General features: G+C 38.3%; 1 protein-coding gene across 7 annotated transcripts in view; it reads right to left on the bottom strand.

Annotated features, from left to right (window-relative positions):
- The window catches only part of LOC116268517 (E3 ubiquitin-protein ligase Arkadia-like), a 67,935-nt gene extending 42,081 nt beyond the window's left edge, over positions 1–25,854 (bottom strand). For 3 of the 7 annotated variants that reach the window (XM_031661309.1, XM_031661312.1, XM_031661313.1), the window contains exons 1-2: positions 24,465–25,344; positions 2,722–2,848 (exon numbers count right to left, since the gene is read on the bottom strand). In XM_031661309.1, coding sequence (XP_031517169.1) covers positions 2,722–2,848; positions 24,465–25,344 — 1,007 coding nt within the window. Of the gene's footprint in view, positions 1–2,721; positions 2,849–24,464 lie in introns of all 7 variants that reach the window. The other 4 variants (XM_031661308.1, XM_031661311.1, XM_031661307.1 and 1 more) reach the window with 3 other exon arrangements.
- Between the last annotated feature and the right edge of the window lie 1,194 nt (positions 25,855–27,048).

The raw sequence follows: 27,048 nt of genomic DNA, 5'->3' as shown, positions 1-27,048 counted from the left end.
TCTGCAATATAAAAGGTCATCGGGGGTGGGAGCTTAACCATTCAGTAGAGAACTCCAAAGGTCAAAGTGGGTTGAAAATGGCCTCAACATTTACAGCCCAACTTGAACTTCAACGATTATAGAACCTAGAGTTTAAAAAGTTCAAATTCTAAAATAAAATTCTTAAGAAGGAGTATAAAGGTTAATTACGGAGCCACTGTCAAAACAGGATAGCACATATCAGAAACAGTTGTGGTATAGCTTGAGCCATGATAGTAAACAAATGTCATGGGATAAAATGGTTTTATCTGAGGACAGATATCACCATTTAAAATTCTTGAAAAACCAAAAGTCTATGATGAGACTGAGTAGTCTATTATCTCTGGGAAGCTCTTAATAGCTGAAGTAAATTATAGGTCCACTTTGCAGTACTTCTGTGAAAGCCATCATATTCTACTAGATGGAACAACTGCAAAAAAACTGAATGTATGAGGAAATCTCAAGGAGGTATTAGTGGCCACTATGATTAGTAACAACTGTCAAATCCTGACACAAAACTCTAAAACACAGAAATACTCTCTTACATGAAAGAGCCAGGCCGAGCATAGGTGGCTCACGCCTGTAATCCCAGCACTTTGGGAGGCCGAGGTGGGCAGATCACAAGGTCAGGAGTTCGAGACCAGCCTGGCCAATATGGTGAAACCCCGTCTCTACTAAAAATACAAAAAAAAATTAGCCAGGCGTGGTGGCTCATGCCTGTAATCCCAGCTACTCACGAGGCTGAGGCAGGAGAATTGCTTGAACCTGGGAGACGGAGGCTGCGGTGAGCCAAGATGGCGCCACTGCCCTCCAGCCTGGGTGACAGAGGGAGACTCCATCCCAAAAAAATAAATAAATAAGCAAAATAAACGAAAGGGCCAAAACCCAGCTAAACAATAACAAAGTTAATATCTCAGATAACAATAAGGAAATATAAGAATGGGTCATGTACACTGTGGGTCTTTTTCAAGATCATTGTCTATTACTCAGGTAAATGCATCTGCTTGACATCAACCATGTCCAAAACAAGACCTCTAGTCCTACAATGAAAAATGTCTGTAATTTCAGTAGTCCTTACAGCTCATAAAAATTGAGTCAATGTTGTACCAAGCACTATGCACAGTCACAGGATAGGTGTGGTACATAACACTGATTATCGGTTTTACTCAGAGTTGGGGAAAATCATATAAAATTAAAACAAACAAGGATATGTTATAGAATGCTCACTTCCATGCCTTTAGAAGTAGCACTTTGATGCTAAAATGGCAAGTGGAAAAGCATGTTCTAAGTGTTTGTAACAGATGTCAGAAATATGAATATATACTTTTAAAATCAGTAACATATTAACATGCAACAAGCTAATGCACTTCTAAATTCGTTCCAACACAAAAATTAATATTCATCTGTTTATTAGTTTGGTGTATCAAATGTAACAAAGCAACTCTTTATTGCTATTATTACGAATACTTATAATCATCTAAAGTATAAGATGAATGCTGTGTTAGGAGCTGATATTTCACAGGGAAAGTCAAAGTGATAGGAGTTGATATTTCACAGGGACAGTAAAGTGATTCTGAAATAAGGCAACCTCTTTTCCAGTTATTTATAAAAACAGATGAGGATGTTTCATTGATGTGTTAGTTCAGAGCACAGATAAAATTACTAAGTGAAGGACAAAGAGTCAAACAATATGTTTTGAATTAGGGTGCCCTAACACAGTAACAGCACAAGTTTCACTAGTATCAGTGAGTAACATATTGAAACAAGTAGATTCTAACCAAAAGGGCTATTTCAACATCAATACCCCTTAATATTTTTTTCATTTTTAATTTTAATATCATCCCAAATATTTACATACTATTCACATCTAAATTTCAAAGGAGATCAATTCTCCACATCATTAAAAAAATACAATTTGGCCGGGCGCGGTGGCTCAAGCCTATAATCCCAGCACTTTGGGAGGCTGAGGCGGGCGGATCACGAGGTCAGGAGACCGAGACCATCCTGGCTAACACGGTCAAACCCGTCTCTACTAAAAAATACAAAAAATTAGCCGGGCGAGGTGGCGGGCGCCTGTAGTCCCAGCTACTCGGGAGGCTGAGTCAGGAGAATGGCATAAGCCCGGGAGGCGGAACTTGCAGTGAACTGAGATCTGGCCAATGCACTCCAGCCTGGGCGACAGAGCGAGACTCCATCTCAAAATAAATAAATAAATAAACAAATAAAATACAATACAATTTTATAAAACACTAAGTAAAATTACTGTTTATTCAGAGCATTAACTCTTAACTCTCATTGGATACTTGGGGTGCTTTTAAAAAGACTAACCTCTAAAATTCTAGTTCAAATCTGGGAAAGAGTCTAGGCAACAATATAGCTTTATTTTATTATCTCTCCAGGTGAGTTTAAGGCAGCCTGCTTTGAAAACCACAAATCTAGACGGGCTTGGTGGCATGTGCCTACAGTCCCAGTACTATGGAGAATGAGACAAGAGAATCACTGGAGCCAAGGGGCTCAAGTCCAGCCTGGGTAACATAGCAATATTCTGTCTCTTACAAAAAAAAAAAAAAATCCACTAATCTGATATATGCATACTCAAACTGGGTCTCAAAAAAATAAAAATAATGCAAATATCTGCAGCACAAATAGGTTTAATATTTATATTTAAAATTTCAAAGATTTAATTAAGAATTAAAATCTCACCGATAGCCTTCTCCAACTGTTACAATCTCCACTTCACTATCAGTTGAGGTAACATTAATTTCTTCATTGGCAGTAACCTGGGGAGTGGAGGAAGCTTCTATCACCACAACATCTTCATCAATACTTCCTGGAAACAAAAAGAAAAAAACATTTAAAGGTATCTTCCTGTCAGCTAATTGTTAGGCAGAAATCTTTATTCTGACTTTGAAGACTATGAAATTCATTGCAAAACTAAAAACCTTATCTGTCAAAAAGTTTTTTTAAAAAAATACACAAGGAGCGAAAAACACACATAGTGAAAATGGTAATCACTGTTTTAATCTATACTCCTTTGCATGTTTACTTTCTCTTCTATGGATTTGGTGTATTCATTACAAATGTTCAGTGGTTTCTACATGAATTTGTAAGATCTTACATAGATATTTATCCTGTAATATCTGTAGTATATTATAGATCTTATATCTATCATTATATAAGATATTAACCCTTCAATATCACAGAAAAAGTTATTACAGTAGCTTTGTATGTTTTTTCCAAGGTTGTTTTCATTTAGGTGATATATTATTTTAAAAAAACACACAGTAGCCTTTTAGTTTTATGTTATGAAATTTGTTATTGATTGATTGATTGACTGAGACAGTCTTTCACTCTGTCGCCCAGACTGGAGTGCAGTGGCATGATCTCGGCTTACTGTAACCTCCTCTGCCCTCTGGGTTCAAGTGATTCTCATGCCTCAGCATCCCAAGCAGCTGGGACTACAGGCATGCATCACCACACCAGGCTAATTTTTTAGTACCGATGGGGTTTCACCATGTTGCCCAGGCTTGTCTTGAACTTCTAACCTCAAGTGATCCATCCCACTCAGGCTCCCAAAGTGCTGGGATTATAGGCGTGACCTACTGCACCCAGCCAAAATTTGTCATTTTTAAATGTGTGTTCTTTTCTAAATCATTCTAAGCTTGGAAAGTGCATCTTTATTTACAAGATGGATACATATTAAATTAGACTTGGTCCAAGTCTTTGTTTAATATTCCTTATATTACTATTATCTAGAACTTTTGTTCTAACAAAAATGTTATGACATTAGGTAAGATTATATAAATAGAATCCTGCTCTGTCTCTCCACAGCTAACTAGCTATCACCAAAACATTTATTGAAAAATATTTTCTTTTATCCCATTAATTTTTGATACCTCCTCGAATTTTCAGTTATGCAAAAGAAATACATTCTGGAAGTTTACTGCACAACATAGGGTCTATGATTAACAATAACGTATTGTATGTTTAAAAATTTGCTAAAAGGGTATATCATGTTAAGTGTTTCAACCAAAAAAGGAAATAAAGGTAAGGGGACAGGAAGAAATTTTTGGAGGCAATGGATATAAATCCATGGCATTGATTGTAATGATGGTTTTACAGGTGTTATACCGCTCTCCAAACACATCAAGTTATATACACTAACTACCTTCAAGCTTTTAGTATACTAATTATACCTCAATAATGCAGTTAAAATATTTTTTGATACTTCTCTTAAATATTATGTATATTTTAGGGTCCATTTTGAAACAATTCAACCCCTTTGACATAGAGTCTAGTATCAGGGTAAGTCTACTTTTTAAAATAGTCTTTTTGAGGTATAACTTACATACTTTGAAATTCAACCATTTAATCTGGCCTTCTGCCAGAAACCACTATCTTCCAATAATTCACCAAGACGACAAACACAAAGGAAAAGAGAAGAGGCACCTGCAATATGTTCTCTAGGGCTTTTAGAAAATATGGAGTTGTTCCTTTGGCCACAGGCATAGGAATCCACAAGAAAAGCAATGCTGTAGACATCAAGAAAATGGCTACTGTTCATACAAAAATTAGCTGGGATTTGGCGCTCGCCTGTAATCCCAGCTACTCGGGAGACTGAAGGAGGAAAATCACTGGAACCCAGGAGGCGGAGGTTGCACACCAATCTCGGAGGTTGAGCCGAGATCACACCAATGCACTCCAGCCCGGGCGACAGAGTGAGAATTCATCTCCAGAAAAAAAAGAAAAGAAAATGGCTACTGTTGGCCGGTTGTGGTGGCTTACGCCTGTAATCCCAGCACTTTGGGAGGCTGAGGTGGGCGGATCACGAGATCAGCTGTTTGAGACCAGCCTGACCAACATGGTGAAACCTCGTCTCTACTAAAAGTACAAAAATTAGCCGGGCATGCTGGCATGTGCCTGTAATCCCAGCTACTCAGGAGGCAGGAGAATCACTTGAACCTGGGAGGTGGATGTTTCAGTGAGCCGAGATCGCACCACTGCACTCCAGCCTGGGTGACAGAGCGAGACCCCATCTCGGAAAAAAAAAAAAAAAGAAAGAAAAAGAAAATGGCTACTGTTCAAAAAGGAATGCCCCATAAATCTTACCATGGCAAAACTGGAAGTTACAATGTCACCCACCATGCTGTTGGCATTGCTGTAACAAACAAAATTCTTGCCCAAAGAATTAATGTACATAATGAGCATCTAAAGCACGACAGCTGAGATGGCTTCCCAAAACACATGAAGGAAAAAGATCAGAAAAAGAAGGAAGCCAAAGAGAAAGGTACCTAGGTACAACTGCCACACCAGCATTCTCCACCCAGAAAAGCACACTTTGTGAGAACCAATAGACAGGAGCCTGAACTGCTGGAACCTATAACCTGTAAATTCATGGCATACTAGGTGGCCAAAAAAAAAAAAAAAATCAAAGACACCTGGACTATAAACAAAAGAAAATAAAACCTGAGAGCATTATGCTAAGTGAAATAAGCCAGTCACAAAAAGACAAAAACTGTGATTCCGGTTATGTGAAGTATCTAAAGTAGTCAAATTTGTAGAAACAGACAGTAGAGTGGTGGTAACCAGGGTCAGAGGGAAGAGAAAGAGAAGTTGTATAATGGCTATAGAGTTCCAGTTTTGTAAGATGAAAAAGTTCTGGAGATGTTTCACAACAAATGTAAATACACTTTTTTTTTTTTGGAGACAGGGTTAGGCTAGAGTTTAGAGGCACAATCACGCTCATTGCCCTCCATCTCCTGGGCTCCAGATATCCTCCTAACTCAGCCTCCTGAGTAGCTGGGACTATACGTGCACACCACCGCACCCAGCTTTTTTTTTTTTTTTTTTTTTTTTTTTTAGTCTTTTAAGAGATAGTGTCTTAGTACATTTCTTAGGCTCGTCTCAAACTCCTGGGCTAAAGCAATCCTCCTCCCACCTCGGTCTCCCAAAGCGCTGGGATTACAAGTATGAGCCACTGCACCTGGTCCCAATGTGAATCTACTTAACACTACTAAACTGTATGCTTAAAAATGGTTAAAATGGTTTGTTTTTTTGTTTGTTTGTTTGTTTTTTAGAGACGGAGTCTTGCTCTGTCGCCCAGGCTGGAGTGCAGTGGATCTCAGCTCACTGCAAGCTCCGCCTCCTGGGTTTACGCCATTCTCCTGCCTCAGCTTCCCGAGTAGCTGGGACTGCAGGCGCCCGCCACCTCGCCCGGCTAGTTTTTTGTATTTTTTAGTAGAGACGGGGTTTCACCGTGTTAGCCAGGATGGTCTTGATCTCCTGACTTCGTGATCCGCCCGTCTCGGCCTCCCAAAGTGCTGGGATTACAGGCTTGAGCCACCCTGCCCGGCCTAAAATGGTTTTTAAAAAAGTAATACTCCATTTCTTCTCTTGCTGTGTTTTTTACAAACCCGTTATTGAATGGCTTCTTCATTACTATCACCTGTCAATACAAATGTAAGCCAACAGTTTACAAATAATGTCTATAATTAAGAATTTTCCCATAATGAGTGTAAAAAAATTCACCCACTTTAAGTGTACATTTTGCTAATTTTAGTAAATTTATGGAGTGTAATCATCACCACAATCCAGTTTAAGAACATTTCCAATAACCCCAAAAGAGCTTGCATGTCCTGTTTCAGTCAATCATCATCCCCTATATCAACTTCAATACCCCTGCAACAACTGATCTGCTCTCTGTCATTACGAATTAGTTCGTATTTTGTCAAGTTTTATGTTAAGTAGAGTCACACATTACATACACGTTTGGCTCCTTTCACTCAGCATATTTATCTTGAAATATATTCATTTGTTGTATCAGTATTTGTTCTTTTTTTATTAGTATCCAATCATATGGATATAACACACTTCGTTTATCCATTCATCCACTGATGGACATTTGGGTTTTTCTCAGTTTTTGCATATTACAAATAAAGCAGCTATGAACATTCATGTATAAGTCTTTGTACAAACATGTGCTTTCATTTCTCTTAGGCAAATACTTAAGAATGTAATTTCTAGGTTCTATGGTAAGTTTGTTTAACTTTTTAAGGAACTGCCAAATTGTTTCCCTAAGTGGCTCTACAATTTTACATTCCCAGTACGGAAATGAAGGTTTTAGGTTCTCCACATCCTCACCAATACCTATTATTGTCTCTTTTTCATTAAACTTGTTCCAGTGGCTATACAGTGGTATCTCATTGTGGTTTTAATAACCATTTCTAAAATAAGAAGGCTGAGTACAAGGGCTCACGCCTATAATCCCAACACTTTGGGAGACCGAGGCAGGCAGATTGCTAGAGCAAAGGAGTTCAATCCAGCCTGAGTAACATGGTGAAACCCTGTCTCTACAAAAAATACAAAAATTTCCTGGGCATGGTAGCCTGTAGTCCCAGATACTCAGGAGACTGAGGTAGGAAGACAGCTTGAGCCTGGGAGACAGAGGCTGCAGTGAGCCGAGATGGCACCACCGCACTCCAGCCTGGGCAACAGAGCCAGACCTTGTCTCAAAACATAATAATAATTTAAAAAACAAAAAACAACGTAAAATAACTAATGGTGCTGAGCATTTTTTCATGTGATTATTAGTTACTTTGGTTTTTGTTTTTGTTTGAGAAAGTGTCTTGCTCCAACGCCCACGCTGGAATGCAGTGGCACGATCATAGCTCACTGCAGCCTTGACCTCCTAAGCTCAAGCAATCCTCCCACCTTAGCCACCCCAGCAGCTGGGACTACAGGTACATGCCACCACGCCCAGCTAATTTTTAAATTTTTCATACAAATGAGGTCTCACTATGTTGCTCAGGCTGGTCTTGGATTCCTGAGCTCAAGCAATCTTCCTACCTTGGACTCCCAAAGTGCTAGGATTATAGATGTGAGCCACCATGCCAAGTCTAATTTTATTAGCTACTTTGGTGAAATGTCTATTCTTTTGTCCATGTTTAATCTGAGTTTTTGGTATCATTGTTGAATTATAAGAATTCCTGGCCAGGCACCATGGCTCATGCCTGTAATCCCAGCATTTCGACAGGCTAAGGCAGTGGATTGCTTGAGCCTAGGCGTTCAAAACCAGCCTGGGCAACATGGCGAAACCTTATCTCCACAAAAGCTACTCCGGAGGCTGAGGTGGGAAGATCACTTGAAACCGGGGCACTGAGTCTGCAGTGAGCCAAGATTGTGCCATTGTACTCCAGCCTGGACGACACAGTGAGACCCTGTGTCTCAAAATAATACTAATAATACTAATAATACTAATAATAAAGAGTTCCTTATATATCCTGAATTCACGTCTTTTCTCAGATATACTATTTGCAAATACTTTTTCACAGTCTGTAACATGCCTTTTCATTTCCTTAATAGCATCTTTTGAAGCACAAAAGTCTCTAATTTTGGTGTTCAAATTGGCAACTTCTTTTATGGATTGTCACTTTGGTGACATATTTAAGAAACCTCTGTCCAACCCAAGGTAACAGATTTTCTCCTATGCCTCCTTCTAGAAGTTTTATCATTTAGTTCTTACATTTAGGTCTATGATCTACTTTGTTAATTTCTGTGTCAGACAATAGGTAAAAGGTCTAAATTTATCTTTTCTGCATATGGATATACAATACTCCAAAGAACAGAACAGGCCAGGTGCAGAGGCTGACGCCTGTAATCACAGCAATCTGGTAGGCTGAGGTGGGCAGATCGCTTGAGCCCAGGAGTGCAAGACCAGTTTGGGTAACATGGCGAAACCCCATTTCTACAAAAAATAAACAATTAGCCAGGTGTGGTGGCATGTGCCTGTAGTGCCAGCTACCCACCAGAAGGCTGACGTCAGAGGATCACCTGAGCCCTGGAGGCTGAGGCTGCAGGAACCCCTGATGGCGCCACTGCACTCCAGCCTGGGCAACAGAATGAAATCCTGTGTCAAAAAAATAAAGGGGGGGAAAAAAGCAGAAAATACCAGCAGACACTGGTAAATAAGGGAGATAATGAAAGATTATCTGATTTGGAGAAACTTTTTTAAAATTACTTAATAATATTGTATTTATACTCTGGAATATTTGCAAAATGTTATTATCAATTAGATAGAAAACATAACATTTATTAGAAGTTACAAGATGTGAAAATGTTTGAAGTGGTTTTTCAGGTCCTAAAGATTACACACACACACTGAAGTAAAATGCATTTTTAACAGCACAAATATATCTTATGGGCAGAAAAAAAAAAAAACAGTAGCACCCAAGTGGCTATTTAAAATAATATTGTAGATTGAATTTCCAAATTATTTTCCAACTCTTGCTTCATAATCATGAGCACAATGCAGCTTAAGGTAGAGGTACAAAGGGAACCTTGAGATATTAATCCAGCTAACCATTGACTTTGCAGATGTTACTTGTTGTTAATTAACTCAAATTATTAAATATGGAATTAAGTAATGGTGGTAAAAGTATATTTAAAACTAAAAGCATTATGTATCAACAAAAAGTCATGATTTTAAAAAAACTTTTCTTATTTCAACCCATAAACTGGGCATTACCAGTTCTACATGGAGAAAAGTTATATCTACATATCAACTTTATTTATGATTTTTCTCTACTTATCTGTATACAAAATTTCTTTCAAAACCTGTTTTAAAAAAGAGGAAAAACTAAGGCCGGGCACAGTGGCTGACGCCTGTAATCCTGGCACTTTGGGAGGCCGAGGTGGGAGGATCACAAGGTCAGGAGATCGAGACCAGCCTGGCCAACATGGTGAAACCCCGTCTCTACTAAAAATACAAAAATTAGCCAGGTGTAGTGGCAGGCGCCTATAGTCCCAGCTATTCTGAGGCTGAGGCAGGAGAATCACTTGAACCTGGGAGGCGGAGGTTGCAGTGAGCCAAGATCGCGTCACTGCACTCCAGCCTGGGTGACAAGACCAAACACTCCGTCTCAAAAAAATAAATAAATAAAAATAAAAACAAAAAAAAAACCTGTAAAAAATAAGCTAACATTATTGAACACATTTCACATGGCTTATGTAACATTTTGAAACCTCAATGATAAATGATACAAAGCTAGCTTTGCTAATCCATGAAAATTCAATTTATATAACTTTTTATAAATACAGAGATCATGTAACTAAAAGTATATAAATAGCTTGCTGAAGCATCCTTATTCTATTGCTTAAACATCATTATTTTTCTAAAAAGGACTTTATGTATAATTTGAACATAATACATAAAAATTATATAACTAAAGCATATTCACAACAGGCAACATTTTGGCATCTACAATCTAGTGTTTTCTAGGATAACAGTTATTTAAACCAAAATTTTAAAAAGGGAAACATTTCTAAAATTATGAAGTTAATCTTATTAAATAGCACAGCTTAAAAGAAAATCAGGAGAATAAGTCATTTCTTACTGGGTCAATTTTACTCTCATTTTATCTTTTACATTTAGAAATACTAAAGGACAAAAAACGAGTATAGCTAAGATAGTGGTAGGACTGTAGGTGATTTTCTTTGAATTGTTTGTTTTTTAAGATTAGGTTGTTTATAGCTTTTAAAACATCATGAGAAAAATAACATATTTCTCTGGCTACCAGACTAGAAAGAATATGAGTAGTATCACAACGATAACAAAAACACGGCCGGGCGCGGTGGCTCAAGCCTGTAATCCCAGCACTTTGGGAGGCCGAGACGGGCGGATCACGAGGTCAGGAGATCGAGACCATCCTGGCTAACACAGTGAAACCCCGTCTCTACTAAAAAAAATACAAAAAAACTAGCCGGACGATGTGGCGGGCGCCTGTAGTCCCAGCTACTCGGGAGGCTGAGGCAGGAGAATGGCGTGAACCCGGGAGGCGGAGCTTGCAGTGAGCTGAGATCCGGCCACTGCACTCCAGCCTGGGCGACAGAGCGAGACTCTGTCTCAAAAAAAAAAAACAAAAAACAAACAAAAAAAAAAACAATGTTTCTCTGCGAGAGTTCTTTATGAACTCCTCAAAGTCCATTTCTATTTCCTGGTAAGAGAGCACAGATTCTCTTGGCATCAGCAATAAGCAATGTTAGCCACTATACTCACTGATCACCTTAGTCCCTCTGTGCCTTAAGACTGGAATGATGCTAACAGTAAGAAGAGTTTCCATGGCCAGGCGTGGTAGCTCATGCCTGTAATCCGAGCACTTTAGGAGGCCGAGGCAGGTGGATCACCTGAGGTCAGGAGTTTTGAGACCAGTCTGGCCAACATGGCAAAACCCCGTCTCTATTAATAATACAAAAATGAGCTGGGCATGGTGACGTGTGCCTCTAATCCCAGCTACTCGTGAGGCTGAGACTTGAACCCGGGAAGTGGAGGCTGCAGTGAGCCAAGATTGCGCCATTGCCCTCCAGCCTGGGCGGCAAAGCAAAACTCTGTCTCAAAAAAAAAGAAAAAAAAAGATAGTTTCCAATCTGTGAGCACAAACTTTGTGCCATATATAGTATTATGCATGTCTAGCCCCATCAAGAAACTGAAGCTTAGAAAGTTTAAGTGACTTACAAGCAAACAATAAGCAACACTTAAAATTCAAAGCTAATTCCAATTCTAAAGCTCACATTCTTTTCATAAATGACATCATGTTACCATACCTACTAAACATGTGGGCGTGTAATTACTATCAAAAGCATTTTCATGCTACCAGATGCTTTTGCCACTGCTCCTGTCTTTTATAGTCACAATTAAAGTTATTGAAGTTATAGCAACTGACTCCACTTTGGGACTCCTCTGTTGGTATCTTTCCAACAGAAATGAAAACATATAGATACACAAAGATTTGTACCCAAATGTTCACTGCAGCATTTTCACAATAGCAAATACCGGAAACAATTCAAAACGCCCTTGACTTCTACCTACCTAGAGGAGCCTGCTCACTAGCCTTATAGATGTCATGTGTATCTCATCTTCATGACTAATGGCAGTACAGAAACACAAGTAGGACCAGAGCCCAGCCAGGGAATAAATCACTTAAACAATTCCAGCCAGGGGCAGTGGCTCATGCCTGTAATCCCAACACTTTGGGAGGCCAAGGTGGGCAGATCATAAGGTCAGGAGTTCAAGACAAGTCTGGCCAACATAGTGAAACCCCGTCTCTTCTAAAAATACAAAAAAAAATAGCTGGGCATGGTGGTATGCACCTGTAATCCCAGTTACTCAGGAGGCTGAGGCAGAGAATCATGTGAACCCGGGAGGTGGAGGTTGCAGTGAGCTGAGATCACACCACTGAACTCCAGCCTGGGCGACAGAACGAGATTCCATCTCAAAAAACAAAAAACAAACAAAAAAACATGCCATCACTGACAACTAGATAAACAAAATGTGGTATATCTATACAACAGAATGCTATAACTAATAAAATAAAAACTAATTACTGATACCTGCTACAACATGGATTAACCTCCTTAAAAAATTATGCTAACTTAGGCTGGGCCCAGTGGCTCATGTCTGTAATCCAAGCACTCTGGGAGGCCAAGGCAGGTGGATTGCTTGAACCCAGGAGTCGGAGACCAGGCTGGACAACATGGAGAAACCTTGTCTCTACAAAAAAATACAAAAATTAGCCAGACATGGTGACATGCACCTGTAGTCCTAGCTACTCGGGAGGCTGAGATGGGAGGATTGCTTGAGTCTGAGAAGCAGAGTTTGCAGTGAGCTATGATCACCACTGCACTCCAGCTTGGGCAACAGAGCAAGACCTGCCTCAAAAAAAAAAAAAAAAAAAAAAAAATTATGCTAAGTAAAAGAAGCCAGACAGTAAAGACCATATATTATATGATTTCATTTATATGAAATGCCCACAAAAGGCAAATCTATAGATACAGCAAATTAGAGGTTGAAAGGGATGAAAGTAGGAACAGAGACTGACAGCAAGAAAGCAGGAGGGATCTTCTGGGATTGATAAACATATTGTAAAACTGTATTATGGTCATTACTGCACAGCTCTAAATATACTTTTAAAAATTACTGAATTGGGCTGGGTGTGGTGGCTTTCATCTGCAATCCCAGCACTTTGGGAGGCCAAGGCAGGCAGATCACCTGAGGTCAGGAGTTCAAGACCAGTCTGACCAACATGGTGAAACCCCGTCTCTACCAAATAATACAAAAATTAGCTGGGTGTGGTGGCATGTACCTATATAGTCCCAGCTACTTGGAAGGCTGAGGTGGGAGAATCACTTGAACCCTGGAAGTGGAGGTTGTAGTGAGTGGAATATCGCACCACTGCACTACAGCATGGGCAACAAAGTGAGACCCTGTCTCAAAAAAAAAACAAATTACCAAATTGTACACTTTAAATGAATGAATTTTATAGTAGTTAAGTATACCTCAATAATTTTTAAAAAACATAAAACACTCTCTGCAAGATACAAAACTAGACATCAACAAATGAAAAAACATTCCATATTCTGGAATAGGAGGATGTCAACTCTCTGTAATATAATCTACAAATGCAATCCCAATAAAAACACCATCCTAGACCTCCCCACCCCCAATCACCTCCATGTAAACAAACTGATTATAAAGTTCACTTGGAAGAATAAACAAACAACAGTATCTAGGAAAACATTACAGATTCTATAATTAAAAGAGTGTTCTTCCTGTACATGGACAGACAGAGCAATAAGACAGAGTAAAAACTCCATAAAAAGGCCCAAATGCATATGGAAAATTTAACATGTGACAAAAGTAGCATATTTCAAATCAACAGGAAAAAGATGCTAATGACCGGATTGGGGACAAATGGATAGTCACATGAAAAAAAAATTGGGTCCATTTTTCATATTATACATAAGAATAAACACCAAATGGATCTATGCTCTAAATGTTAAAAATGAATTAAGTACAAGGACTGGGGGAAAATGGGCTAATTTTGCTACAACTTTGGAGTGGAAAAAGTATTCCTAATTACGACTCAAAATCCAGAAGCAGTAAGAATAAAAGTTGATAAATATGACTTGTGGAAAAAAATGTCGGCCAGGCATGGTGGCTCACGCCTATAATCCCAGCACCCTGGGAGGTCGAGCAGGTGGATCACTTGAGTTCAGAAGTTCAAGACCAGCCTGGGCAACATTGCAAAATCCCGTCCCTACAAAAAAATTACAAAAATTAGCCGGGCGTGGGGGTGTGCACTTGTGGTCCCAGCTACTCAGCAGGCTGAGGTGAGAGGATCACTTAAGCGTGGGAGGCTGAGGTTGCAGTGAGCCGAGAAAGCAACACTATACTCCAACCTGGGTGACAGAGTGAGATCCTGTCTCAAGAAAAGAAAAAAAAGAAAAAAAAATTGGCATAAAAAGTATGTAAGTCAAGACACCATAATTAATTTGTGAAAAATGTGTGTATTATATAGGATTTATATAGCTAATATATAAAAAGCTTCTAAAAATGGACAGAAGAATGAAGACTAACATCCTGATATCAAAACAGGCAAAAAATAAAAACAAAAAAATATGAACAGACTGAACACAGGAAAAGAAATGCAAATGACCTAAGGTTTTTAAAACATATGAAAAGATACACATTACACATTTTAAAAAATAAAAGAAATACAAATTTAAAATGTACTGACATACTATTCCTCAGCTATCAGATGGACCAAAAACCCCCTAAAATCTGACAACATATTCTGTTGGAAAGATTTTTGAGAAAACAGGCATCCTTGCTGGTGAGCATTCAAAATGGTTACAATCACCATGGAGAAAAATGTGGCCATATCTTACAAAATAACATATGCACGTGTCCTTTATTCAACAACTGCCTTCTATAATTCTATCCCAAAGACACACTGGCAAAAAAAATATGAAATGACATATACAAAAAGCTATTTATTGCAGGAATTTTTTTTTTTTTTGAGACGGAGTCCCACTCTTGTCACCCAGGCTGGAATGCAGTGGCACAATCTCTAGATCTCGGCTCACTGCAACCTCCACCTTCTGGGTTCAAGCAATTCTCCTGCCTCAGCCTCCTGAGTAGCTGAGATTACAGGCGCAGCCACTACGCCCGGCTAACTTTTGTATTTTTAGTAGAGACGGAGTTTCACCATGTTGGTCAGACTGGTCTTGAACTTCTGACCTCATGATCCACCTGCCTTGGCCTCCCAAAGTTCTGGGATTAAAGGTGGGAGCCACCGCACCGGGTCAAAAAAAGCTGTTTATTGCAATGCTATTTATATTTAAAAAAAAAAAAAAAAAAGTCTGCAAACTGTTCATCAATAGGAGACTGGTTGAATACACTGGTACAACCATCCAAGGCAGTATGATGAAGCTTAACAACAAAAGGAATAAAAAGAAATGACACATACAGAGACACATACTTTCATTCCTCTACAGTATCTCTGTATACCCCAACAATAGTATATATTAAGTGAAAAAAGCAAGAGACACTTTTGAGTAAGAGAAGGGGGTCATATTTTGAGTTTATTTTTGAAGAAAAAAAAATGAAAGAATTAACCAAAACTAAAGACCTGAGTATATCTTGTTTTAAAGTTTTGCCTCTGAAGCCAGCTAAATGTTTTACATAATTTAAAAAGCAAAATTAAATTTTTTAAAAAATATCCTTTAAAAAGCCAACCCTGAAATAAATGAACCTAAATGCATGTGAAATTGGTGGCACAACCACACAGAAAACTGGCCAAGGGCAAAAAGGCACTATACAAAACAAAATACTTAAACTGTATTAATTAGAACTACTATATTAGGTTGGTGAAAAAGCAAGGGCAGTTTTGCCATTAAAAGTAATTTTTATGTTGAAACTAGTTCACTTATGTGTATGTATTTATGTTATATACAGGATAAGGCAAATAAGCAATGGTTAATATTATTAAGAATCAGAGTTTTCAGCATAAGAATACAAATATAAAACAACAACTTACATAAAAACCCTAATCCTAAACTTATAGTGGAAATATTCACTTAAAGATTTATTTTTTTCTAAATCTTTACATTCCTAGCTTTGTTAAAACAGTCAAAATGTGCTAGGCATGGTGGTTCACACCACACCTGTAATCCCAGCAAATGAGGAGGCTAAGATAGGAGGATAAGTTGAGGCCAGGAAGTTGAGACCACACTGGGCAATGTAAGAAGATCTCATCTCTAAAAAAAAAATTAAAATAGAATTGAAAAATTAGTGGAGCAAGACAGCATGTGTTGTCGTCCCAAGTACTCAGAAGGCTGAGGAAGGAGGATCACTCGAGCCCAGGAGGTCAAGGCTGCAGAAAGCTATGAGTGCACCACTGCTCTGCAGCCTAGGCGACAGAGTGAGACCTTGTCCCTTTAAAAAAAAAAAAAAAAATTAGGTTAAATTCAAAAAAGCCAAAAGCATTGGCAACCCAGTAGAACAAAAAACACCTTAATTCCCAGACTTTAGTCTCTATCACCTCCCAATAAAAGAAAATCGGGCCAGGTGCGGTGGCTCACACCTGTAATCCCAGCACTTGAGGAAGCTGAGACAGGCGGATCATGAGGTCAGGAGATCGAGACCATGCTGGCCAACACGGTAAAACCCCATCTCTACTAAAATACAAAAAGTTAGCCAGGTATGGTGGTGTGCGCCTGTAGTCCCAGCTACCCAGGAGACCGAGGCAGGGGAATCACTTAAACCCAGGAGGCGGAGGTTGCAGTGAGCCAAGATCACATCACTGCACTCCAGTCTGGCGAAAGAACAAGACTCTGTCTCCAAAAAAAAAAAGTCAGGAGTTCTTAAAGGAACAGCTGTTTCTAGGTCTGCGGCAGGAACTATAGATTAATCTGCACCAATCTGATATACCAGAGAGTAGGGAAGTTATCAAAGACCACTAGGATGACATCAAAAGGACAATGACCCAGTCTGAAGATGTTCCCAATGGCCAAAGATGAAATCATTTTAAAAAATATAAAAAGACTGCAACAAACTGAAATCCATCAAATATACTAAAATTCATGCATTCATGATACTGAAAACCAAAAACACCTCTTTGGATGCTGCTAGAATACCAAGTCATTCTGAGAAGTGGTAAATGAAGGAAGAAAATCAAGCATTCATCTCGCCTTTCCTGTATGAACAGAATTTCAGAATAACCAATTAGCTTATGAACGAAGTGTTCTTCCTTCATAGAAGAATCTCAGATAATAAACTTAAGCAAAGTGATAGAATTAGAATATCAAGGCTGGGAGTGGTGGCTCACGCCTGTAATCACAGAACTTTGGGAGGCCGAGGCACGCATATCACCTGAGGTTAGGAGTTTGAGACCAGCATGACCAACATGGAGAAACCTCATCTCTACTAAAAATACAAAATTAGCCAAGTATGGTAGCATAAGCCTGTAATCCCAGCTACTCGGGAGGTAGAGGCAGGGGAATCACTCGAACCCGGGGGACAGAGGTTGCGGTGAGCTGAGATCACATCTTTGCACTCCAGCCTGGGCAACAAAAGCGAAACTCCATCTCAAAAAAAAAAAAAAAAAAATCAGTATTTTGCAACCCCTAATATAATGAATCTGGGCAAGACCATTAATAACTGCTAAAAAACATTACAGAAAACAGTGAAGGGGAACTTTATAATGGAAGGATCAGAATGACACCTGAACCCTCTGATCAAGCTCCATATGTGACGCAACAGACAGCACATAGTATCACCAACAAAGTACTGCCGGGACTAAACTTGAACCTAATCAAGCTTTTAGACCTAACTATCAGTTTACAGAAACGATGCCATATATAAAATAGAATTAAACCATGTGTGTTGAAGTCTCTGTGAGTAAAATGATATCTACAATTGTTCTGAAACTCTCCAGGAAAAAAAAAAGAGGGGTTAGAAATGAAATAAGAATGGTGGAATGTCAACAACTGAAGCGAGATAATGAGTATATGGGGGAGTTCATTGCATATTTCGGTTTTTGTATATGTCTAAAAGTTCCCAAATAAAATCATAAAACCAAAAAAAAATAACTCAATGCTATTTTTCAAAAAGAGGGACAGAAGTATTCACAGCTTTAGATATAATTCCTGATCCTGGGACTCTACAATTCCAAGGGTTATCTTTTTAAGCAAACTTTTAAAAAAGCTTAAAAAGTCAATACAGTATGGACTACACATGGTAAACATATATATACAGCTACTGGATAATTTTTTAAGGCCCAATATAAGGTAAAATGACATCTGTAGTTTGAGACAAAGTTTCTAGTGATGCATCACTCATGGAGTCAGTAAGTGCCGTATCTCACACAAAGCAGATGAGGATCCTATGCTCTCAAAAATTGTGATGACTTAAAAAATGGTTCTAGCAATTACCAAGACGTCAATGTCTATGATGCTTGTGTGGATAAAATTATTTTCAGGAAGGGTGCGTAATAATCACTAATTCTAAATTAACATTTTTTCAATATTTTATATGTAAATAAGGTAATAAGACATATGACTATTTTAACAACAGCCTTAAAACTTCATATTTCAAAGCAAGATAGACAAAACTTCTTTTTCTCCTCAGTAGTAAAATGGGACTGACTTAAGCTCTCTTATTTAGGAGCATATTTGACATTTACATTTCCTTCAAGACTGAAGGAGATATAATCTACAATACCTATTAATTTTAAAGTTAATAAAGTATCAGGAAGTCCTCATATCCACAATTAATTGGGAAACCCAAGGTTTTAGTGCTACTAAATGTTAATTACTTCCAGTAAGGTTCTCTGAATAGATCCTAGAAATACATTACTAAAATTAACACCCATTCTCAAACCTAGCTTCTGTTAGGTTATTTTAAATATCTGAAGTTCTTGACAAATATTATAGGAACAAAACAGAATGTATAAATTATCAGCCTCACTGGCAACTGGGAAAAACTCAATGTCCAACAGGCTTGCTAATAGCCCAAGTAACATATCACTTCGGCTTTCTATAAAGAAAGTTATGTATAGAAATAAAGTTAAAATAATAAAAAATAAAGAGTTAAAGTTAAAAGCCAATTAATAATGGGACAGCAAAAAGGGAATATTTTCCAGAAATCTGCTGATTATAATCAATAAACTGGTTATGTGCAGTGGCTCACACCTATAATCCAGCACTTTGGGAGGCCGAGACAGGCAGATCACTTAAGCCCAGGAGTTTGAGATCAGCCTGGGCCACATGACAAAACCCTGTCTCTACAAAAAAAAAAAAAAAAATTTGTCATGTGTGGTTGCACACACCTGCTGCTGTCCCAGCTACTAAGGAGGCTGAGGTGGGAGCATCACCTGAGCCCAGGGAGGTTGAGGCTGCAGCAAGTCGTAATTGAGCCACTGCACTCCAACCTGGGCAACAGACAAGGCTCTGTCTCAAAAAGCAAACAAAACCAAACCACAAAGAACCACAAATAAACTGATGATGTAAAGTCAGTTAATTATATACAACTGTTGTGCCTTGGAGTGTTTTAAGATATTACAAAATACTTAAAATGTAGAACATTCTTCCATCAGTTTATTTCCCAATAGCCAATAAATATTGATGCACCAATATGGTTTGGCTGTATCCCCACCCAAATCTCACCTTGAACTGTAATAATGCCCACATGCCAAGAAGGGGCCAGGTGGAGAAAACTGAATCATGGGGGCAATTTTCCCACATACCATGTTCTCATGGTAGTGAACAAGTCTCATGAGATCTGATGATTTTATAAATGCGAGTTCCCCTGCACAAGCTCTCTCTCACCTGCTGCCATGTAAAATGTGACTTTGCTCCTCATTCACCTTCTGCCATGATTGTGAGGCCTGCCCCGCCATGTGGAATTGTAAGTCAATTAAACCTCTTTCCTTTACAAATCACACAGTCTTGGTCGGGTGTGGTGACTCACACCTGTAATTCCAGTCTTTTGGGAGGCTGAGGTGTGCAGTGGTTCTCTTGAGGCCAGGAGTTCGAGACCAGCCCAGCCATCATGGTGAAACCCAGTCTCTACTAAAAATACAAAAATTAGCCAGGCGTGGTGGCGCACACCTGTCATCCCAGCTACTCGGGAGGCTGAGGCAGGAAAGTCACTTTAACCCAAGAGGTGGAGGTTACAGTGAGCCCAGATTATACCACTGCACTCCAGCCTGGGCCACAGAGTAAGACTGTCTCAAAAAAATAATCAGAACGAATTACCCAGTCTCGGGTATGTCTTTATTAGCAACATAAGAATGAACTAATACAGTAAATTGGTACTAACAGAGTGGACCACTGCTGTAAAAATATCTGAAAATGTGGAAGCAACTTTGGAACTGGGTAACTGGCAGAGTTTGGAAAAGTTTGGAGAGCTCCAAAGAAGATAGGAAGATATGGGAAAGTTCGGAACTTCCTAGAGACTTGTTGAATGGCTTTGACCAAAATGCTGATAGTGATACGGACAATAAAGTCCAGGCTGAGGTAGCCTCAGATGAAGACAAGGAACTTCTTGGGAACTGGAATAAATGGGTCACTCTTGCTATGCAAAGAGACTGGCAGCATTTTGCCTCTGCTTTAGAGGTCTGTGGAACCTTGAACTTGACAGAGATGATTTAGGGTATCTGGCAGAAGTAATTTCTAAGAGCAAAGCATTCCAGAGGAAGAAGAGCACAAAATTAAAATTTGCAGACTGACAATATGATAAAAAAGAAAAACCCATTTTCTGGGGGAGAAATTCAAGCCAGCTACAGAAATTTGCATAAGTTATGTGGAACTAAATATTAACAGGTATAACTACCCAATGCCTGTACCATCATTGTATCTAGGAACTAACTTGCTTCTAATTTTACAGGCTCATAGGCAGAAGGGACTTGCCTTGTCTCAGATGAGACTTTGGACTGTGGACTTCTGAGTTAATACTGAAATGAGTTAAGACTTCAGGGGACTGTTGGGAAGGCATGATTGGTTTTGAAATGTGAGGACATGGGATTTGGGAGGGGCTGGGGCAGAATGATATGGTCTGGCTGTATCCCTACCCAAATCTCACCCTGACTTGTAATAATCCCCATGTGTCATGGACGAGGCCAGATGGACATAATTCAGGTAGGCAATTTTCCACATACCAGGTTCTCATGGTAGTTAGTAAGTCTCATGAGATCCGATGGTTTTATAAATGGGAGTTCCCCTGCACAAGCTCTCTCTTGCCTGCTGCCATGTAAGACGTGACTTTGCTCCTCATTCACCTTCTGCCATAACCGGGAGGCCTCCCCAGCCATGTGGAACCCCTTTCTTTTAAAAATTACCCAGTCTCAGGTATGTCTTTATTAGCAGTGTGAGAATGGATTAATAAATGCACATTGTAAGAAAAAGTTGTCCCAGAAGCTCCAGACTAACTAATACCCAATCATCCATACAAATCATATCAACATTTAGTAAATAAGTCAAATTAAAAGTTCAGACATTACAACTCTATCCAGAAAGCCTGAGTTCAAGTTCTAGTTCTACCATTTGAATTACCTAAGACTTTTTGCCAAATCACTTTATTTGAATCACTCAAAATATGACTAGGAAATAACCTATCTCCTAAGAATCTAAGGAAGTTAATTATTTGAAAGAGTTGAGATTTCTTGACAATCAAGTTAAGTCCCATTAATATTTCAGTTTAACTATTCTGAAAATAGTTTTTTAAAAATCATTCCAAACTGATTTTCCAAATGTTTCATCTGTAATATGAGTGTGACGATAATGGAATCCATCTCATATGAGTACTGGAAGGATTCAATGAGAATACACATAAAATAGAACATTACTAGCACAGAGTAAGCACTCAACCAGTGTTAGGTATTTTTATTACCAGCATGATATTAGCATCGAGGAATTTAATGCAAACTTCTTGGAGGGCATTCTGGTAACAATAGCTAACAACACTTTCAATGCATATACCCTCTGAAACACTTTTAGAAATTATTCCTTAAGATACACTTACATAGGTGTACAAAATGCAAGCTCAAGTTTGCTCAATGCAGCAAATATTCACTGCCAAAAGCTGATTAAATACATTATGGAACAGCCATACAAAGGGAATACTATGCAAATGTCAAAAAGAATGAGATAACTATACATGGTGATATAAAAAGAGTCACATTATTTATCCTTGAATAGGCTTTCACATTTTCTAAGGGAGATAAGAAACTACTAATAGTGATTACTTCTGGGTAATAGTAAGACTGGAGGATATGAAGAACAGATAACCTTTTATCTTCTATTTTAAACTTACTAGATACTTTTAAAATTCCCGTATCATGTGAATATTATTAAATCATTATTTTTTTTAAAAAATAGTTTACAGAAATCACTTGTCTAGAAACCAGAAAACACTGGGTGTTCTTGGTTTCAACATTTTGGATTTCTGTTTCTAATGTTTGAGGGTAATGTCTGAAAATAATGTAATTAAAATAATGTAATCCTTCCAAGAAAGGCAGTAAAAAAAAAATTGCTACAATAATTATTAAATAAGATTTTTAAATGCATTAAATTTGGACTTCTCTTTAATACTTGGGACTATATGAACCCCTGGCACTGATAATGACATTCAATTACTATATTCTCATTCCCCTATAAACATCAGCTCCTTAGAACTTCTGCTCCACATCAATCATCCTGTCTCATTAACTTCAAGCACAAATTGAGCTCTGCTGTTCTCGCTCCCAAAACCAGTACGTGCACATTCTGACCACCTGAGAAAAAAGTGACAATTAAGCAAGACAACCCCTCATTTCCCTTATTTTCAGGAAACCTCTGGGAATGGTTATTCTACACTCTTCTCAGCTGGCTATACATGATCAAAATGAACTTTTCTCAAAAAAGTATTTGTGTAGGTTAAAACTGATCTGAACATGGCCAAGCCTAAGATTAAGAACAAGGTTACTGGTTTTAGGATTCTGGCAAAAATAGAAAAATGAAAATGAAAAAGGAAAGAAATTCGTGGAAAAGGAAGGGACTCATAAATAAGAAGAGAAGAAGAAATGGCACATCCAAAAGTAGACTAGCAAGCCCTGACCTTAACAGGCAAGACATAAGGTAAAACTGAGAAAGCTTATGTTAGTATTAGAAACCATGACCTAGCTAACCCTTTAGAAAGCTCCCCCTAAGCCCACTGCCCTATTCACTAATTTCACAAGAAATTAATCTTTTCCCTCAGTTCAGACAGCTCTTCAATGCTCACTTCAACAGCTCCCTTTAAATCACAACTGTAAAAGTGATGCATTATCTTAGGATGGTCTGTATATATGGAACATACATTTCAGGACTGTCTGCAAATAAACTTATTCTACCTACATATCACATTTACTGTGTGTGTGTGAGAGAGTGTCGGTGCGCATGAGCAAGGGCACATATGCGCAAGAGCACTGACAGGAAATAGTCCCTATCCAATTTTAATTGATGTATTGTATGCACTGTCAGGACTAAAAGTCTCTGGGTTCTAGTATTAGAATAAAAGTTATTACTCAAATACCTGAAATTATTTTTCAACTATAAAGAACATGATAACAGCAAACAACAAGAACACAGCACTTAAAGAAAAAATATTGAGAGGCCAAGGCAGGTGGATTGCCTGAGCTAAGGAGTTCAAGACCAGCCTGAGCAACTTGACAAAACCCATCTCTACAAAAAATACAAAAATAAGCCAGGTGTGGTGGTGTGTGCCTATAGTCCCAGCTACTTGAGAGGCTGAGGTGGGAGGACGGCTTGAGCCCAGGAGGTGAAGGTTGCAGTGAACCAAGATTGCATCACTGTACTCCAGCCTGAGCAACAAAGCCAGATGCTGACTCAAAAAAAAAGAAAAAATAATATTAACCAGTCTCTTTTAGTTACTAGAACTGTTCTTACTATGGTTGAATCCATCATACAGGGAGCTGAAAAAGTATTAATAAAAGTCAAGCATATTAAAGAAACACAAGGAAAAAAATGCGTGCCATAAATTAAGAACACATATAAAATATAATCTAATATGTATAAAATGTATCTAAATAAAGCTAGGTGCGGTGGCTCATGCTTCTAGTCCCATCATTTTGGGAGGCCAAGGCAGGCAGATAATTTGAGGTCAGGAGTCAAGACTAGCCTGGCCAACATGGTAAAACCCTGTCTCTACTAAAAATACAAAAATTAGCTGGGCATGGTGGTGGGTGCCTGTAATCCTGGCTACCTGGGAGGCTGAGACAAGAGAATTGCTTGAACCTGGGAGGCGGAGGTTGCAGTGAGCCGAGATTGCGCCACTGCACTCCAGCCTGAGGGACAGAGTGAGACTCTGTTTCAGAAAAAAAAAAAAAAAAGGAATAAATGGCTATTCCCCCAAAAAACTCTGACTTATTTTTGTCACTAGAAATTTTTTTTAATTTTTATCTTAGCATTGGAGTCATGGTTTAATACTGCAATTGATAATTTATATGGCTTAAAAATAAAAGTTAATAGAGCCTGATAGTAATTTTAAATAAAATCAGTAAGACACAAACAAAAAATTAAGCACATATACAATGCAATCGGTTCCATGTTTTACTCAGCTTAAACATTTTTACCTGAGGGAACAGCTGAATTGTTTTGGTGGTTTTCACTGGCAGAAACAAACAAATCTTCTTCTCCTTCAGTTGATGAGCTAGAAGAGGATTCGCTGCTGAGGTCATTCTCACTGGAACTACTAGAACTAGGTAGCAAGGCATATTTTCTTCGCGCTAACACTTCTCGTTTCTTCCTCTGCATTAATATCCTTTCTTTTTGTTTCTGTGTCCTCTGTGAGGAATTATTTTTTACAAATCTCTTTCTGCATGGAAGTCTCCGTAATGAACTGCTATGTAAACAGGGTCTTTTCATTAACAATCCTGATACAGATTCTGTCTCAGTCCGAGGCCACTTATGAGACCGTGCACTATGGCTTCTACTTTTAGCACTCAAAATGGTCTGGGAATGTCTTACAGGGACTTCTTTATCCTCATCTGAAGTCACAGTATCAGAATCTCCAAAATGCAGACTAGATGAAGGAGAAGAAAGACAATCACTAAAAGAGGAATCATTATCTTCATCACTTGGTGCTCCTAGGTGTTGCCTCAGTCCTAATATTCCCTGGTTTTCTTTAACACAATTCTGCACATACGAAGGGCCAGCCTGCTGGCTTTTGCGTTTTTTCCTCACAACGACACTTTTTTCTTGTTCTTGCTGGTTACCATTCATGTCCTTCTCTTGTTTTTGAGAATCATCACAAAGGTGAGAGAATTCATTCCCCACTTTACTATTAATCATCTCAACTCCTGCAGGAAAACTTTTGGCTGCCCCAATGGGCTCTGGATGCAAAAGGATCCCTTTCAGACTCTCCTGTGTCTTTGGTGCATCAGAAGGAATCTCACTCTTCATATCCACTTTTAAGGTGTAGAGCTCGTTATATTCAGGAGTCCATTGAGACATGGGAAACTTTAAGGAAAGCCTAGAAGACAAAATTAGATATTTAAAAGAATTTTAATGTGTTTTATTATACTATTTAACTGAAGAGTTCTCAAATTCCACCAAGAAGATCCCTTATAAAGGCAGAACTGTCTTTTCCTCATCAGTGCACAAAATGTGTTATGAATTATTTTACTGTTCTTATAAAACATTTTTCTCTGGTCACTCTACTCATGCACCCAATTTTTAGAAATACAGTAAATATAGAGCATAAGCCTACTTAAAAACTTCTATTAATCAAAAACTGATCTTGTTGCATATCTTACTACCTTCAGCAACATAACATATTTGGTCAAATCAAACAATTACTTCAAAACCTATTTCAGTGAAATATAGACAAAAGGATTCGAATTCAAAAGACTAGTCAACATGTTTTACTCCTGGTATGACATTTTTAACTGGTTATTAAATATTTCTGTACATCTAGATGGTTACATTAGATTGATACTATTAATAATGAGCTAATGAATATAAGCTTCTCTTTTCTATGTTTTTTTCCTTCATACCATTCTATTAATTCTCTAATGAGAATCTGAATTCTCCTGATAATAGGCACAACTACTGCATTTCAGTTTTAGATACAGAAAGATTACAGCCAAGACTTTGGGCTGCTAAAGATTATTCAGTTAAATAAACAGTACAGCAGAATATAAAATCAAACTTTGTACAGCTAATCTATCTAAATCATTCAACATCTTAAATTACGAGCTGCCAAAAGGAGATATGAATTTAAAGCATTTACATCAATGCAATGTACATATAAAAATAACTTAAAATTAGTAAATAGCATGACAAAATGAAACATATTCATCAGAAAGGCAGTTACTGTGACAAACGAAGAGCTTCACTGGTGTAAAATATGAGTAAACACTGTTAACATATTTTTAACAAGTTTTTATTAAGTATAGCATACACATATAGTCTAAGTTTATAGATCAATGAACACTAACAAAATGAACACCTCTATGTAACTGGCAAACAGATAGAGAAACAACATAACCAGCACCCTAGAAATCCTCTTGCCATTACTACAGCCCACCGAGTTGTTAACCACTATTGTAACTTCTGACACCATAGATTTGTTTTGCCCATAAAATACATTTTTTAAACCAGTTCCTAAAAAGCGAGTAAAACAGCTGTTTTGTAAGCAAGTATTTTCCCTCTCTACAAATGGGTTACAGAAATATATAATCTTACAGGTCTCCCATGTTACTGTAGTATACAACTTTATTATCAGAACAAATGACAATAATTAAGGCATAGAATGGCCTATTCCTACAAAAAGCTATCAAAACCACTATCTTCTTTTATTCTTATTTACAAGGACAGGCAGTGCTGTATCCAAGATCAGCCATCAAGCCCTATCTGTAGTTCAGCAGGATCAGTGATAAACCAGGAACACAAAGATGAGTGAACATGAGCATGGCAATGAGCAAATTACAGAAGGCAGCCAGTCAGACAAGGATCATTTTAATTAAAGGCAAGAAAACAGAAGTCACAATAAAACACAGGTACATGTGATCTAAGAGTTGAACGGGATCAAATAGGATGGCTATAATAAAGAAGACAGGTAATAACAAGTGTTAGAGAGGATGCAAAAAAGGCCGGGCGCGGTGGCTCAAGCCTGTAATCCCAGCACTTTGGGAGGCTGAGATGGGCGGATCACGA

The sequence above is a fragment of the Papio anubis genome, unplaced genomic scaffold (genome assembly GCF_008728515.1).
Source record: "Papio anubis isolate 15944 unplaced genomic scaffold, Panubis1.0 scaffold128, whole genome shotgun sequence".
In the NCBI taxonomy this organism is placed as follows: domain Eukaryota; kingdom Metazoa; phylum Chordata; class Mammalia; order Primates; family Cercopithecidae; genus Papio; species Papio anubis.
Note: the sequence above shows the minus strand (reverse complement) of the source record. Positions and strands in the feature narration are given on the sequence as shown.